Raw genomic sequence first — 15,902 nt, forward strand, 5'->3', positions numbered from 1 at the left:
CCCTGCTGTCCTGCCCTGAGCTGTTGCACATGAGCAGAGAGAGACAGGAGGCAGGCCCCTCTGACACCTACTTAACAAGGCAGATGGGGAGGGGAGTGCGTGGGATGCCTTTACTTCCCCCGCAGGAGGCGCCCAGCAGGAGCCCACAGAGCCAGCAGCTCCAAAATCAGATTTCCACACATCCTCCCACCCCAGAACACGCCTTACCCCTCTGGCAGGAGGAAACAGAGCATTAAGCAAGTGTGGTTCTGGTGTATGAACGGGGTTTTAGAAGACCTAAAGAAGACTTCTTACAGAATTCTGCACTTTTTTCAAACCTCTACAGAGGTAGCCAAGTTGGGAAGCAGTTACACATTGACCCAAAGGGGGCAGGGGTGTTACTTTGAGAAGGACATAATCAGTGTCTGCAAGACGTCCTGAGCTACAGACACATACTTTATTAATAATCTTACATACACAAAATGTCCAAGGGAAAGCCTAACAGGCTAATTTCTGACAGTTCCAGATAACAGTGGGAGGAACTGAAGGCACGCTGACTGTCCAGCTTCCACACACTCCACAGAAGCAGTGATCCTTTTTCCCACCCAAGGGATGTGATACAAATAAATAAATACAATTATCTGCAGAACTTAAAGTGCAAGGACAACATTAGGAAGTCCTTCTCCCCAAGTGCAGTGACTTGTGGGAAAGAGATAGGAAAATAAAAGGACAGCTGGAAAATTTAATTACCAGAAGAATAACGCAAAAGCTGACATTGTTTCACTGAACTAGCCATGGCCAAAGCCGTTCTCCTTACCTTAAGATACAGAAGCAGCTCTTCGCTCCTGAAGATAAGCGACAGAACCCAAATCTCTGTTTGCTGTCAATGTCAGTGAGCACGAACGTGAAGTTCTGGCCAACTTGGCCAACTGTGAGGCTGCCGCAAAGACAGAACAAAGGGGAAAATGAATGTGCAGTAAGTCTCCTGATAAAGTATCTAATCACAACAAGTCGTTGAACCTGTAACATTTCCTTTCTCAGTGGAACTCTTTATAAATGAACTTAAAATTTATACACTTCAAGGGAACAGACTGAAATAGCATTAAGAAAAAAAAAAGATAGCAAGCAATGACCACTTCATCACAGATACGAAAACTTCTTCTTACAGAGTTCAGGCAGGTAGCTTTGTTAAGCACTGAAACCAATTCTGAAAGGTGCATTTTATTAACCTTAAAGACAAAGAGTGGCACTGCCCAAGGTGCCAACTGATAAACTGCAACAAGATGGATTTTAAGGCCTATCTGACACCAAAACCCTCTCAGCCAGTGCATTGCTGGCAATGTTGTTCACCTGATCATTCCTCTAGTTCAGAAAACAAGAGACTGCAATAGCAGAATTTAAGTGTCAGCCCCCAAGCTAGACACTTGATATCATACCATTTCATTTGCTCTCACAACCTGGGAATTTTTTTTTTCTTTTTTTTTTTCTTTTTAGGGTTGTACCCACAGCATATGGAAGTTCCCAGGCTAGGGCTGAACTGGAGCTGCAGCTGCAGGCCTACATCACACCCACAACCATGTGGGATCTGAGCCACATCTGTGACACACAACAGCTTTCAGCAATGCCAGATCCCCAAACCACTGAGTGAGGCCAAGGATCAAACCAGCATCCTCATGGATACTACTTGGATTTGTTTCCACTGTGCCACAATGCGAACTCCACAACCCTGGAATTTGGATGATGTTCCCATTTTACAGAAAAGGAAACTAAAGGACTGAATAGGTAAATAATTGAATCAATCACAGAGCTACTAAGGGGAGGAGCTGGAATTCAAAAGCTGGCAAGGTTAAATGTTACTTTCCTAAATTCCTGTATCTTCCATATTTCCAAATTTATGAGGAATACATTTTATGTTTTACAGGACAAAATACCAAATATTTTGACAATGCTTTCTAAGAAATGAAACCAAGGCTTTAAAGAACATTAAAAAAAAAAAAAAGAAAGAAAGAAAGAAAAAAGAAAGAAAAAGAAAAGAGAAGATAATTAAAGAGACTTTCAATGTATTCCAGTACAAAAGGTCAATGGACCCTACCTGGTCATATTTAAGGAAACAATTCCCTGTCATATTTAAGGAAACAATTCCCTATCTTGAAGAGTGGTTAGAGAATACAAGAAAATAATTCAAAAAGAAAAGAAAAGAAAAGTGTTCTAACTCTCCTTTTTTATCTAGGAATGTGAACAAAAACAAGGTAGCAATTTAAAAGCTACGTGGTAATAAAACAAGTGTAAGTAATGCTATCCCTCCACCTTACACAAGCCAGGAGAAGGAACATATTTCTATAAAAGTTATAGAGCTGTCAAGGGGACACCAAACGCTACCTTCTTATGGCTGTTATGTTTTATCTATAAAGCTTGGATACTGTGTTACTATGGTGATTTAATACTATGTTTTAAAGGGGGATTATATGATTAATTTTAACAAGGTTGAGAACTGAAGATGTGTGAGAAACAGGATTCTAGTTCACATAATTAAAGTGATTGGGGAAAAAAGTGGGCCTCACTAGGGGTGGGGAAAAACCTGTATTATTAAAATATTTAAAGCGACAGGTCAGGAAGACTCTAAGTTACAAATAAAGTCAGGCTTTTGTGAAATACTATTATGAGATCATATAAAATACGACGGTTCATTGTTTTAACTCAGGGTTTGATTTCACTTCTAGAATATTTAAGGAGCACCTTGGAAAGAAAGGGTATTGACAGGACTAGATGAAAAGACAACACCCAGGGTCTCTAGGAAAAGGACAGAGAAGGAACACAATTTGGTTTGTGATTTGAGTGTCATTAATTTCCCTATTATCTTCAAATTACCATTAAAAATGCTAAAAAATTCTTTCAGCCATATTGTCATCTCAAAGAAAGATTCATTACTCATTTACTTGGTTCAAATTCCAACTCAATCACTTGCTACTAACTGTGCCTTAATTTAGCAAATTATTTAACCTCTAAGTAGCTCACCTTGCTCAGAAGGTAAGTGACTTGGAAACTTGGAAACTACCACCCAACCCAAAGCTTATTTGGTGAATAAGTGAGATAAGCATTTGATCTAAAGGCTAGTCCATAGTAGGAACAATTAATAAAAGAGATGTCAGCTGTTACCACTGAATGAAAACTAAAATTCATATTAAAATCATTCATTTGCTTTAATCTTCCTGTATGACTCAGCTTTGTAATACTTGTAAGGAGAAAGGAAGACTGCCTTTCTCTCTCCTCTCTGCTGCATCCTTTCTGCAAAGAGGGGGTGGTCCTCTGGGCAACCAAATGAATTGCTCATTCTTGTGTTAAAGTGAAAAAGATTCTTTTCGAGGAGGCACAGCTTAGAAGGGGGCACTTATTACTCTCAGTTGATTCACTTTTTAAATTCCTATTAGGGTGAAGTACAAGTCATTAAGAGCCCCAGACCATTAAACTCTAAAATATTTTTTCCTTGGACAATTTCCAATAAACTTACAGTTGAGCAAGGGCAGTCAAATAGAGGTTAACTCAAAGGGTTCTGAATCCCCAAGGAATTTATCCTTCCCTCTCTACTTGCTAAGGTAGTCTATGATAGCATTCACTATTTCTCCATAAAAACAACTTTGGGGAAAGGCTTCCTTTAAGGCTTCAGTTTTTGCTATTATCCCCAGGATCAGAACCAAACATTTTTTTACGGGAATCAGAGATTTCACAATGAGAAAAGGTGGCAGGAACCTTAATTAGTAAACCTTGTCCAATTCTCTTGTTTCATTGATAGGGAAACAGGGTGGAGGGGAGGGTGGTGGTGGTTTTGGTTTTGGTTACTGTTGTTTTTCAAATTAGGAACAAAATAAAACCAAGCCCAATTTTGCTTCAAAGTCCTTTCCAATTCTGCCACACTGCACCAAACACAGTGAAAACCCTCCCAAGAAGCTGTCAACTCAGTTTAAGGAACTCAGGTATGCGAGAATTCATACAGTTGTTTCAACAAACAGACTAACCATACTCCCCACTAGGCAGGAAAAACCAAATTTCAGAACTTCCAGAATTAAGCCCAAGAAGACCAGGGCCAAAATCACCCTAGCTATGCTTCCCATGCCTAGGTAAATATGGAAAACAAAAGAGAAAAGCAGTGACTATTCCAACCACAGACTTTACATTTCATACTGCCTCTTTAGTGCTTGTCAGTCATTCAAGACCCCCTCCTGCAGCCTTTTTCCTAATCTTCAAATTACATACAGGTTCTCTGTATCAATGGCATGAATTGTATGGATGGACGGTATTGATGCCCATCTTCCCCGGAGAAATGAGATTTTCTCTATCAGCTTCACGTTTAAGTTTAGATACCCATCTTAGAAACTGAGCAACTATATCGGGCACTGTTACAAATGCCGGATATACACCATGCATCCTGATGTGGGGCTACATGTCTAGCTGGAGAGAAGTAATAACCATAAAGCACACAGCTTGCGGATAGTGTTATATGAAATCAAAGAAGGAACAAAGAGAAGGAAAAGCCCTATTGAGATAATGTGGTCAGAGGCAGCTTCTCAAAAATGATGACAATTACTGACAGGAAGGATGAGATGGAGCAGGTGGACTGGGTGTTTCAGGGAGACAAAGAGCTGCACAAAGATTCTTCAGCTGGAAGGAGCTGGGCATGTTCAAGGAACTGAAAGGACACCAGTACAGCTGAGGTATGGGAGAAAGGAGGAAGTGGCTTGAGAAGGGGCTAGGTAAAGCAAGTGCCACATCATGCAGAGAGCCCCACAGTTCATGGTAAAGAGAGAGACTAACTGATGAGTAAAGGGCAACGGAAAGCTACTGAATGATTTTAATCAAGAGGAACAACAATCTGGTCTACAGTTTTAAATTTTTTAACTGACTGTTAGGTGGAGAACAGTTTGAAAGAAAGCAGAAGTAGAAGCAGAGAAAACAGTCAGGAGGCTAGAGCAATAGTCTAGGTGAGTCTGGATAATGGCTTAACTCTTACAGTGAAAGTGGAGATGGGTAGATAGATCCCAGTTAGAGCTAGCAGGTATAAATGCCAGGCTTGCAAATGGCAGGACTGAGAGTAAAAAGGTAGCATGTTACCATTTAATGATAGGAAACGCTAACGCATTTGGGGAGAGACTTCTAGTTGGGATATGTTAAGTCTGGGAAACCTGTAACTAGAAATGTCAGGTACATAGCTGAACAGACTACGTAGGAAATCAGGGGCAAAGTCTGCATTGGAGCTATAAATTTGGAAGTCATCAACACAGAGAGAGTATTTAACACCATGGTAAAGGATAAAATCACACAGAGAGCTCAGAGAAATAGAAGATGACCCAAGACCAAGTTACAGAAACACTAATTTAGAGGATGAGATGTTTCTGCAGGGGCACAGTGGCTTAAGAATCCAACGGTAGCTGCACAGGTCGCTGGAAAGGGGCAGGTTTGATCCCCGGCCCAGCCCAGGGAGTTATGGATCCAGCATTGCCAAGGCTGTGGCAGAGGTCACAGCTGTGGCTTGGATTCAATCCCTGGCCCAGTAACTTCGATATGCCATGGGTACAGCTATAAATTAAAAAAAAAAAAAATAGAGGAAGGGTAGTGAAGAGAACATCAAAGGAGGAAAGAATGACTTGTAGGCAGAAAAAGCAGGAAAGAGTGGTCGACTGTATTTACATGCATCAAGAGAAAGAAATGTCTACTGAATCCAGCAACATGGCAGTTTTAGATGAGTTTGAGAAGAAAAGCTCTAGATAAATAACAGAGCAAGACCACCAGAACTTGTTTTTAAGCTGTTGTGAATTATTTCATAGAGGCAGAGGCTTCTGACACAGGAGAAAGAAGGTGAAACAGTAAGGTCTGGGCTTTGGATTAGAATTCCAGATATGCTACTCACTGCAGAGGTAAGCAGAGGCAAATTACTGCACTTCTCTGAGCATCATCTCTACAATGAGAGTAATCTCAACAAAATTTTAGCCAACCGAACTCAGCAAAATATCAAAAAGATCATACACCACGACCAGATGGGATTCATCCCAGGTTCACAAGGATGGTTCAACATGGGCAAATCAATCAACATCATATACCACATTAACAAGAGAAAAGTCAAAAACCACATGATCATCTCAATAGATGCAGAAAAAGCATTTGACAAAATCCAACACCCAATCATGATAAAAACACTTACCAAAGTGGGTATAGAGGGAACATACCTTAACATAACCAAAGCCATTTATGACAAACCCACAGCAAATATAGTACTCAATGGAAAAAAGCTGAAAGCCTTCCCACTAATATCTGGAACAAGACAAGGATGCCCACTCTCAGCACTTTTATTCAACATAGTATTGAAGTCCTAGTCACAGCAATCAGACAAACAAAAGAAATAAAAGGTATCCAAATTGGAAGATGTAAACTGTCACTGTATACAGATGACATGATTATATAGAAAACCCTAAAAACTCAATCCAAAACTACTAGAACTGACCAACAAATTCAGCAAAGTAGCAGAATATAAGATTAACTTCAGAAGTCAGTTACATTTCTGTATACCAACAATGAAATATTAGAAAAGGAATACAAAAATACAATACCTTTTAAAACTGAACCCCCAAAATCAAATACCTGGGAATAAACCTGACCAAGGAGGTGAAAGACTTATATGCTGAGAATTATACAACATTCATCAAGGAAATTAAAGAGGATTCAAAGACATGGAAAGATAGTCCATGCTCCTGGGTTGGAAAAATTAATATTGTAAAAATGGCCATACTACCCAAAGCAATCTACAGATTCCATACAAACCCTATCAAATCACCCACGACATTTTTAACAAAACTAGAACAAACAATCCAAAAATTTATCTGGAACCACAAAAAACCCAGAATTGCCAAAGCAATCCTGAGAAACAAAAACCAAGCAGGAGGCATAACTCTCTCCCAGACGTCAGGCAATATTACAAAGCCACAGTCATCAAAACAGTGTTGGTACTGGTACCAAAACAGACACAGACCAATGGAACAGAATACAGCCCAGAAATAAACCCAGACACACAGTCAATTAATCTTCGACAAAGGAGACAAGAACATAAAATGGGGAAAAGACAATCTTTTCAGCAAGTATTGCTGGGAAAACTGGACAGCTTCATGTAAATCAGTGAAACTGGAACTCACCCTCACACCATGCACAAAAATAAACTCAAAATGGCTTAAAGCCTTAAATTTAAGACAAGACACCATCAAACTCCTGGAAGAGAACATAGGCAAAATGTTTTCTGACATAACCTTACAAATGTTTTCTCAGGTCAGTCTCCCAAACAAACAGAAATAAAAGCAAAAATAAACAAATAGGATCTCATCAGACTGACAAGCTTTTGCACGGCAAAGGAAACCAAAAAGAAAACAAAAAGACAACTTACAGAATGGGAGAAAATAGTTTCAAACGGTGCAACTGACAAGGGCTTAATCTCTAAAATATACTAACAACTTATACAACTCAACAGCAAAAAACTCAACAACCCAATTGAAAAATGGCAAAAGACCTGAACAGACATTTCTCCAAAGACATACAGATGGCCAACAAGCACATGAAAAAATGTTCAACATCACTGATTATTAGAGAAATGCAAATCAAAACTACTATGAGGTACCACCTCACACCAGTCAGAATGGCCATCATTAATGAGTCCACAAATAACTAATGCTGGAGCGGGTATGGAGAAAAGGGAACCCTCCTGCACTGTTGGTGGGAATGTAAACTGGTACAACCACTATGGAAAGCAATATGGAGGTACCTTAGAAAACTAAATATAGAACTACTGTATGACCCAGCAATCCCATTCTTGGGCATATATCTGGACAAAACTTTCCTTGAAAAAGACACATGCACCTGTATGTTCACTGCAGCGCTATTCACAATAGCCAAGACATGGAAGCAACCCAAATGTCCATTGACAGATGACTGGATTAAGAACAAAATAATGCCATTTGCAGCAACATGGATGGAACCAGAGACTCCCATACTAAGTGAAGTCAAATAACAGAAGAAAGAAGAAAGACAAATAACATATGATATCACTTATATCTGGAATCTAATATTTGGCACAAATGAACCTTTCCACAGAAAAGAAAATCATGGACATGGAGAACAGACTTGTGGTTGCCAAGGGGGAGAGGGAGGGAGTGGGATGGACTGGGAATTTTGGGTTAATAGAAGCAAACTATTGCCTTTGGAATGGATAAGCAATGAGATCCTGCTGTATAGCACTGGGAACTATATCTAGTCACTTACGATGGAGCATGATAATATGAGAAAAAGGAATGCATACAAAAAATTTAAAAAATAAAATGGGAGTAATACTTACTCTACAAAGTGATTTTCAGGCTGATAAACAATGTATACAGAGTAGAAGTTCCCACTGTGGTGCAGTGGAAACGAACCTGACTAGTATCCACGAGGATGCGGGTTCGATCCGTGGCCTTGCTCAGTGGGTTAAGAATCCAGCATTGCCATGAGCTGTGGTGTAGGTCACAGACACAGCTCGGATCCTGTGTTGCTGTGGCTCTGGTGGAGGCCGGCCTGGGAAGCTCCATATGCTGTGAGTGCAGCTCTAAAAAGACAAAAAAAAAAAAAGTAACTGGCATCTAGGAGGTATACAATGAAAATAATAATTCTTATTGTTATGAAATTATAAATGTTGAGATATGGAACTGAAACATTTTTTCATCCTATTTACTATTGCTTAATAAAAATTCCCTGTTGGGCCATCTACTGTAAGGTATCCATAAGAGCTGCTTCTCCTTTTCTTCAGTGCATATGATACATCAGTTTTATCAAACTACCATATCTCCCAACCTTTAGTTATACAAGCCTCAAAGCTTCTTTCCATAAGTATACCTTTCATCTGCCAAAGACTCAAGTTTTCACACTGAGGTCCAAGTGGCAAAAATGACATTGACCCAAAATGTCTGGGGACCAAAAGTAGGACACACACTGCCAGATATCTGCCTGAGAAACACAATGGATAATTCTACAAACAGGGAAACTCCAGTCCCTCATCATGACAAAGTCAAAATGAATCATAAGTCGAGTATCAAAAGCCATCAAAACTAAATAAAATATTTAAGGAGTTCCTGTTGTGGCTCAGCAGGTTAAGAACCCGACATAGTATCCCTGAGGATTTGGGTTTGATCCCTGGCCTCACTCAGTGGGTTAGGAATCCAGAGTTACCACAAGCTGTGGCATGGGTCACAGATGCAGCTCCTACTCAACCCCTAGCCATATGCTGCAGGTTCAGCCGTTTAAAAAAATTCTATTAAGTATCAAAACTAGGAGGAATAACAGAGATTTACTCCAATTCCCCCTTTTTAACCATGAAGAAACCAAGGTGCTCATGACAGAGGTCACCTACCTCACAGCACAGAGGGAGTCAGTGGCAGAATCAAAACTCTAACCTGGGTCTCCTGGTTGTTGCCCCTAGTGTTTTGTCCACTAAGGCCAAATTACTTCGTGGTTATCAGATGTTGTAGAAAATGACTACGGCCAAACTTAACCCAGAGTTTAAGCTAAACTAAGGAACTAAACCAAGGAGGGAAAACAAGGGATGAAACCGGTCAGTGGATTCAATGTTGAAAAGTACAGTAGGGTGAATATATAGAAGTGGGAGCAAGAGGAGAGGTCTAAAGACAAAAACTAAAACACTAATCATGTGCCTTTTATTTTCTTTTAGTTATCTGAATAAAAATGGGTTCCACTGTCTTCAATTATCTGCCTTTTCTACTTTTTTTTTTTTACAATAACTATATAATGCTTTTGAAATAAATGTTTAAAATTTTCTTGGTTAATTTGTGGTGTGATGGATCTAATGGGAACAGTCTGATACAGACCAAGTACGATGGACAAACATGGGTCCCAAAAGCAGCTGTGCCACCTATGGTAGTGGAACCTTGGGCATGTCACTGAATCTATGTGAGCCTCTGTTTCCTCATATGTGGCACTATCATAATGGCAACCTTGCAAATGTGTAAGCTTTTAGTGCAGGAAAAGAAACATCACAATGCATGGCACATAACAAATACATAATAAAATGGTAAATAGCCTTTCAACCATATTTGCATCTGTGGGGTTACATTCTAAATCATTAAATTACGCCTCTGCCCTTGAAAAGATTGTGTCATTTCACTTCATGCTCATGTCACTTGCGTGTACAAGTATAGTTTATAGGACAACTGAACAGTAGCTGGTTTTCCAGGTTCTGAAAGAAGATAAGCACAAACATGCAGAAGAACAGCTTTTCCATCATCCAGTAAATGTCTTGAGTGCTTTGACTAACTGAAGCAGGTTGCCAGTTAGCAAGAGCAAGTTAAGTAGCACCACAATGTGAAATGGTATTCAAATCTTTTGTTGTTGTTGTTGTGGTGGTGGTGGTTGTTTCAAAAGACTGCTTTCATCAATAATAATAAAAATGTTTTGAGAGTGATACAGGGATCTCAGCACTGTCATTTCAATGCTTCTCTAGACCAAGAGCTTCAAGTATAATGTAGGGTAGAAATAACTCAGGCTTAGGAACAAGGTTAACTGTTTTTTTTTTTTTTTTCCTCTCCCAGCCTTGTAATTACATAGTGACATAAGAATGTCATTTCATCTCTATGGATCTTACTTTCCCTTTAGTAAAATGGGATGCTTAAACCAGATGAATTTCAGCTTTAAAATCCTGTGGTCTTATTCCCAAACATTTTCAAGGCCTCCTGTAGCCAAAGCCCAAGCTATCCTGCACATGTTACCCTCTCCACAGGAAGCTCCATCTGCTCTGGTCCAACAATCTCTAGGCTCATTCCCAGTTTCTCCTCTGCTTTGCTCCTTAGTGCACATGAGGTATTGGGCTCTCCCTTCTACTTAACATTCTTGCAGACTCAACACAAGCCTCACCCCACTATATGATGTTTTCTCTGACCATCTCAGTCTTTCCCAACCACACTATCCTTCTGGATAGATACTGTTTTCTGTGCTTTTACAATACTGACCGGATTAGACCGAGAAACACATAGAGCTCAGAGCTCCAAGTCTGATACCATTTCCATAACACCCAACATGATTCTATACACTCTGAAGTTTCCCTTGCTTTTCTGTAAAAGAGATACCACCACCTCTTATCTATGAGAGTTGCTGGGAAGAATAAAGATATTATTGTAAAAATGCCCAGCACATTGATTAAAATCATTTAAGAACTCAAATCCCAATTTCCTTCTTTTCTTCTATTTGGTGACTGGTTTCCCCACAAAGTCTCTACTGAAAAATGGTCTCGTTTAGGAAATGGACTTTGCCCGCAGCCTAAGAGAACCTGGGGCAAGTCACAATTTCTCTACAGCTTAGATTTCTTCAAACGAAGATAATAGCACTTGTTCTCATCTTTTATGATAGGAGGATAAAATGAGATAATACATGAGAAAGCACTTTCTTTTTAAAAGGTACCAGCATTATTATTTTTCATAAGACCTAGTTTCAGAAAGAAAAATCTTAAAAACAACAGTAGAGACAGCAAGATGTCAATGTTAATGGGTGATCTGATGACAGCTATGAAAATCCAACTCTTGATATAGGCTAGAAACGTCAGAAAGTTGTATTACTGTTCCTTGAGGTAGAAAAGTACAGATACTGAAAAGATGAGGGAGCTTTCCTTTTTTGAACATAATCACCTGGAGCATTACTCATCTCCCATGCCAAAATATTTTCTAAGTCAAACAATATCGTAAGTATATCTGGGGAGCTTTGCAGGCCTTAGAATTTGGGCATATCCATTTCACAGTGCTAACTGCAAGATAAGAAAAAGGATGGTGATATTAAAACTTTTGTATTTTTGGAAATAAACTTAATTATTATTCTCTCTTCTGTATTAAAGTATGCCACAGTTAGAAGTGGGGGATCAATAAAAGCTATCAATGCCTACAGGGTGTGTAATACAATGCAATTTAAGAAAGAACCATTGTACATGGCAAAGAGTAAAACATATCTATAAAAGGATATTTCTATTCCAAATCTTTTTGTGAAAAAAACAGGAGGAATATGATTAGGGGAGGGTAATCTGGAGAGAAGCATTTCGGAAGAAAGATATTTTGCAAACAAAATAAAGACATCAGACATGATTGGTGACAAAACAGACTTTAGGACTATAACTTAGGGACTCTCGTTTTCCTTCCGTTTCAGAATGTAATCACCCAGACAGATAGGTAGAGGTATGCCTGTGGCTTAAGACAGGGAAAATGCATGTGTGCATGCGTGCACATACATATGTGCTTTGGGAGGGATTTAATCTCATTGTACATTTCTTCTAATATTAGTTAACAAAGTCATTTAAGGAATACCTACCCAAAGCATATCACCATTCTAAACAGGGAGTCATGAAAAAATATATTCTTATTTTTCTTTGTTAAACACCTACCCATTTTTAAAACATTTCAGCTTTATTAATTTGTACAAATATGCCCTTGCCATAATTTGTAATACATTTTATAAGCGACTGGAGATTTCATGCATCACTAATTCATACATACAAATGTGAAGTTTGCATTAAATGTCTCTAAACAAAACCCTACTTCCTTGCTATTTTTAGAGGGAATAGGATAAAGAAGAGACAAGAGGACTCTCATTACAAAGACTGACCCTCTTAAAATTAAGACTATTCTGTTTTGAGCATCAACCTGTAACTAGAACAGCCCTGGTACTAGGATTTTAAAGGCCTGAGTCTGGAAATACTACAATGGTTGATTGGCTTAAAAAATAACTAGTTAGACCCAGAGAAAACAGTGATTATAAGTGGCTGGCAACACTCCAAAGCTGCTTTTTTTCAGTACTCTTTTGCTTTTTAGTACTCTTTTAAACACTTCTGGCTACCAATTCTCATCTCACACCATTTTTAAGTTTATGCCAAATAAACCAGAACACTGCCACTACAAAGTGTAGAAAAAATCCAAGTGGTATACTACCTACATGCACTCTAAATCATGAAACTCTTTCAGGCCTGTCTTGTTTGGGTATACTAAAATACAAGCTAGAACCTTCCTTAAGATGAGCATGTTCTGTAGCTTTCTTGGAACATATTATGGCACTTTTATTTATAATGATATTTTCTAAAACCTCTTGTCACTAAAAGTAGAATTTTCAAGATGCAACATTGATACAGGCTCATAGTTCAATTCGCCATGAAGAGAACATCACAGATAGGCAGCTATTGAGTGAACAAATAAATGACTGCAAAAATAATGCTTAAATCGTAATTAAAAATACAATAGACATTTCTTGAAAATTAGATTAGGAAGATTGTTTTGCCATTTTATTAACATTGTTAGTAAATTATAGTTTTAAGTAAAAAAAACTCTTCTAAAATTGTTTTTAAAATAAGCCATTTAAAAATAAGCTAGTGGCATATTTCAAAAACAAAAACAAAACTAACAAAAACCCACTCAGACTATTTTAATTATCTTGGAGTTCTGATATTCATTCTGTTCCAAGAAACATTTATCATGGAGTTCCCACTGTGGCTTGGTGGTAACAAACCAGTATAGTATCCATTAGGATGTGGGTTCCATTCCTGGCCCCACTCAATGGGTTAAGGATCTGGCACTGCTGTGAGCTCTGGTGTAGGTCACAGATGCAGCTTGGATCCTGCGTTGCTGTGGCTGTGGCATAGGCCAGCAGCTGCAGCTACAATTAGACCTCTAGCCTGGGAACTTGTGTATGCCCCAAGTGTGGCCCTGGGGAGGGGAGTGGGGAGAAGGAACATTTATCATAATGCAAATACTGAAAAAAAGGTTACATAATTTTTATTTTTTAGTCTAGAAATATAAATAAAATGTTTATTTCCCCAGAGATATCGCTTTTAGCCACCTAAACAAAATGTAAGACACTATTTGGCAACGTACCTTTTAAATAGCTGAACACCTTTAAACAAGTTGGGCCTATGTTAATTTAAATTTTAAGCTGAAGCCTAAGGAAAAAAGTCTACATAATACTCATAAGGCCACGGTGTCACATGATATTACTTGGTTAAGTTAAATATATTCATACATCAATAAAAATTAAATAGCATTGGATTAAATACCAACCATTCTTAATCATGGTTGAGTCTGATAACCGAAATAAAAAATTTAATGTCATGCAAAATATATCTCACAAACTAACCAAAGCAAAGCTCTAGGCTTTAAACTTTTTTGATAGTGTCAATAAAATCCCCAGGAAAGGAGAACACCACAACTCTCCTTGAAACATAATGTGTTTTAAATCATGGTTAAACAGACAGAATGTTAAGAATGGTATGGTTTTTATTTTCCAGAGCAGGTTTATTGACACTTTTTTTTTCTAGTAAAATTTGAAAATCTGACACTACCTGTCCACATAGAAGGGGAAACAAAACTTGGTCAAAGTCTGTAGAACTTCCTGTGGAGAAAAAGAGAGATAATTTATACATCTAATGGGACCAATAAATCTAACATTAACCACGGCACACAATCTAGCAACTTTACCCTAAAGAAAGAGGAGACAGATGAAGAAATATGGGCTTTATCAATTACATAGGAGGAGTACTAGGCAGTCAATCATGAGAAATAATAAACATGATCAAACTTCATTAAAAATGAAAAATTAATCAAGAATCACACATGGGCAAGCAGCAGGAGCCATGCAGGAAAGCTCTGAAGGGAGGGAGGCGGTTGGGTTGCTGAGTGTTAACACCCCTCTAGGGACCATCTCCAGCCTGACCATATGGATCAGAGTGAATAACACTGAGCCACATGGGTTTGGCCTGGCAGGGCCGCTGTTGCTGGCACTGTTCTTGCCTGTTACCTAGGAACAGAGGGGGCCGGGATTAGACAACGCTTCCCAACATCAATAGGCCAACTCACAAGCAAAGTAGAAAACCAACATGAAGATAATTGTCCCTGAACATTGTCAACTACTTTTTTTTTTTTTTAAGAGTTTAAAACTTTATTTACTTACTTTGTCAAGAAGCTGCCATTTCTGGCATGAATTTATTTTGTAATCAAACTATAACAATTTTAAGTATGCACTATTTTTAGTTAAATGGCAGTACCATAATTGTATATACTTACCTGCTTGTAATTTATACAAATCCAAAGCAAACGACCAGCTTAAATGTCTTTTTACAAATACGTAGGTACATAAAGCCAAGCATATTATTCAGGGAAGTATACAAAAAGGATTCAAAAAAGCACAGTGACATTTCAAAGATTTATTAATAAAAGAAAAGCTTCTAACATTAAGAATCCTAAATGAGTCACAATATACAGTGGTGTGTGACTTTTCCCAGTAGATATATTTCATGTATACAGAACATATATACACAGCAATACACACACCCAAGTAACTGTTACTTCTTTCATAGAATTTTCTCTAGCTTAATTTTAACTGCAGACTTGGACAGCCCACAGTTGGTGTTTATCATAAGTTCACGGACCAATGTTATAAATTTTAAAAAAGTATTCCTTTCAAGCGTTTGATTTGGTTTTTAACTATTTAAAACCTCAACTTCAAGACAAAATGAGGAACACATTTTTCAGTCATTGAGAAGCTGGTTCAAATTAAAACAAACCTGCCCATTGCAAATCCTAACCCAAGTGATAAATTAAAGATCAGTTTACAAATGTAGCACTTTTCTAACCAATAATAATGAATTATCAATGCTAACTGAATTGATGCTTCTCGCTTCATTTATTTTTAAAACCAGTTCTATCATTCAAGAAATAAACCACATCAATCTAATAACCCACTCAATGAAGCAGAAAGCACACTGACTTTCTCTGCCAGAGCATGTTCCGCCTACATAATGCAATTGAGCATATCCTATTTTTTAATATCATTTTGGACTAGATGTATATCATAGCACTGTTAAGGCATGTCATGAAACA

At 38.3% G+C, this 15,902-nt stretch overlaps 1 protein-coding gene across 50 annotated transcripts in view; it reads right to left on the minus strand.

The window, feature by feature from the left end:
• DENND1A (DENN domain containing 1A) overlaps nt 1-15,902 on the minus strand; it is a 520,477-nt gene that overhangs the window by 342,943 nt on the left and 161,632 nt on the right. For 35 of the 50 annotated variants that reach the window (XM_084995751.1, XM_084995711.1, XM_084995630.1 and 32 more), the window contains 2 exons: nt 14,366-14,415; nt 797-916 (listed from right to left, as the gene is read on the minus strand). The exons of 4 other annotated variants lie outside the window; for them this stretch is intronic. In XM_084995751.1, the coding sequence (XP_084851877.1) occupies nt 797-916; nt 14,366-14,415 (170 nt within the window). The remainder of the gene's footprint in view (nt 1-796; nt 917-14,365; nt 14,416-15,902) is intronic. 11 more of the 50 variants (XM_084995758.1, XM_084995669.1, XM_084995646.1 and 8 more) reach the window with 1 other exon arrangement.

This window comes from Sus scrofa, chromosome 1 (assembly GCF_054392235.1).
Source record: "Sus scrofa isolate SSC_HxYL_T2T_F1_AM1 chromosome 1, Sscrofa_HxYL_maternal_Yorkshire_Landrace_v2.0, whole genome shotgun sequence".
Lineage (NCBI taxonomy): Eukaryota > Metazoa > Chordata > Mammalia > Artiodactyla > Suidae > Sus > Sus scrofa.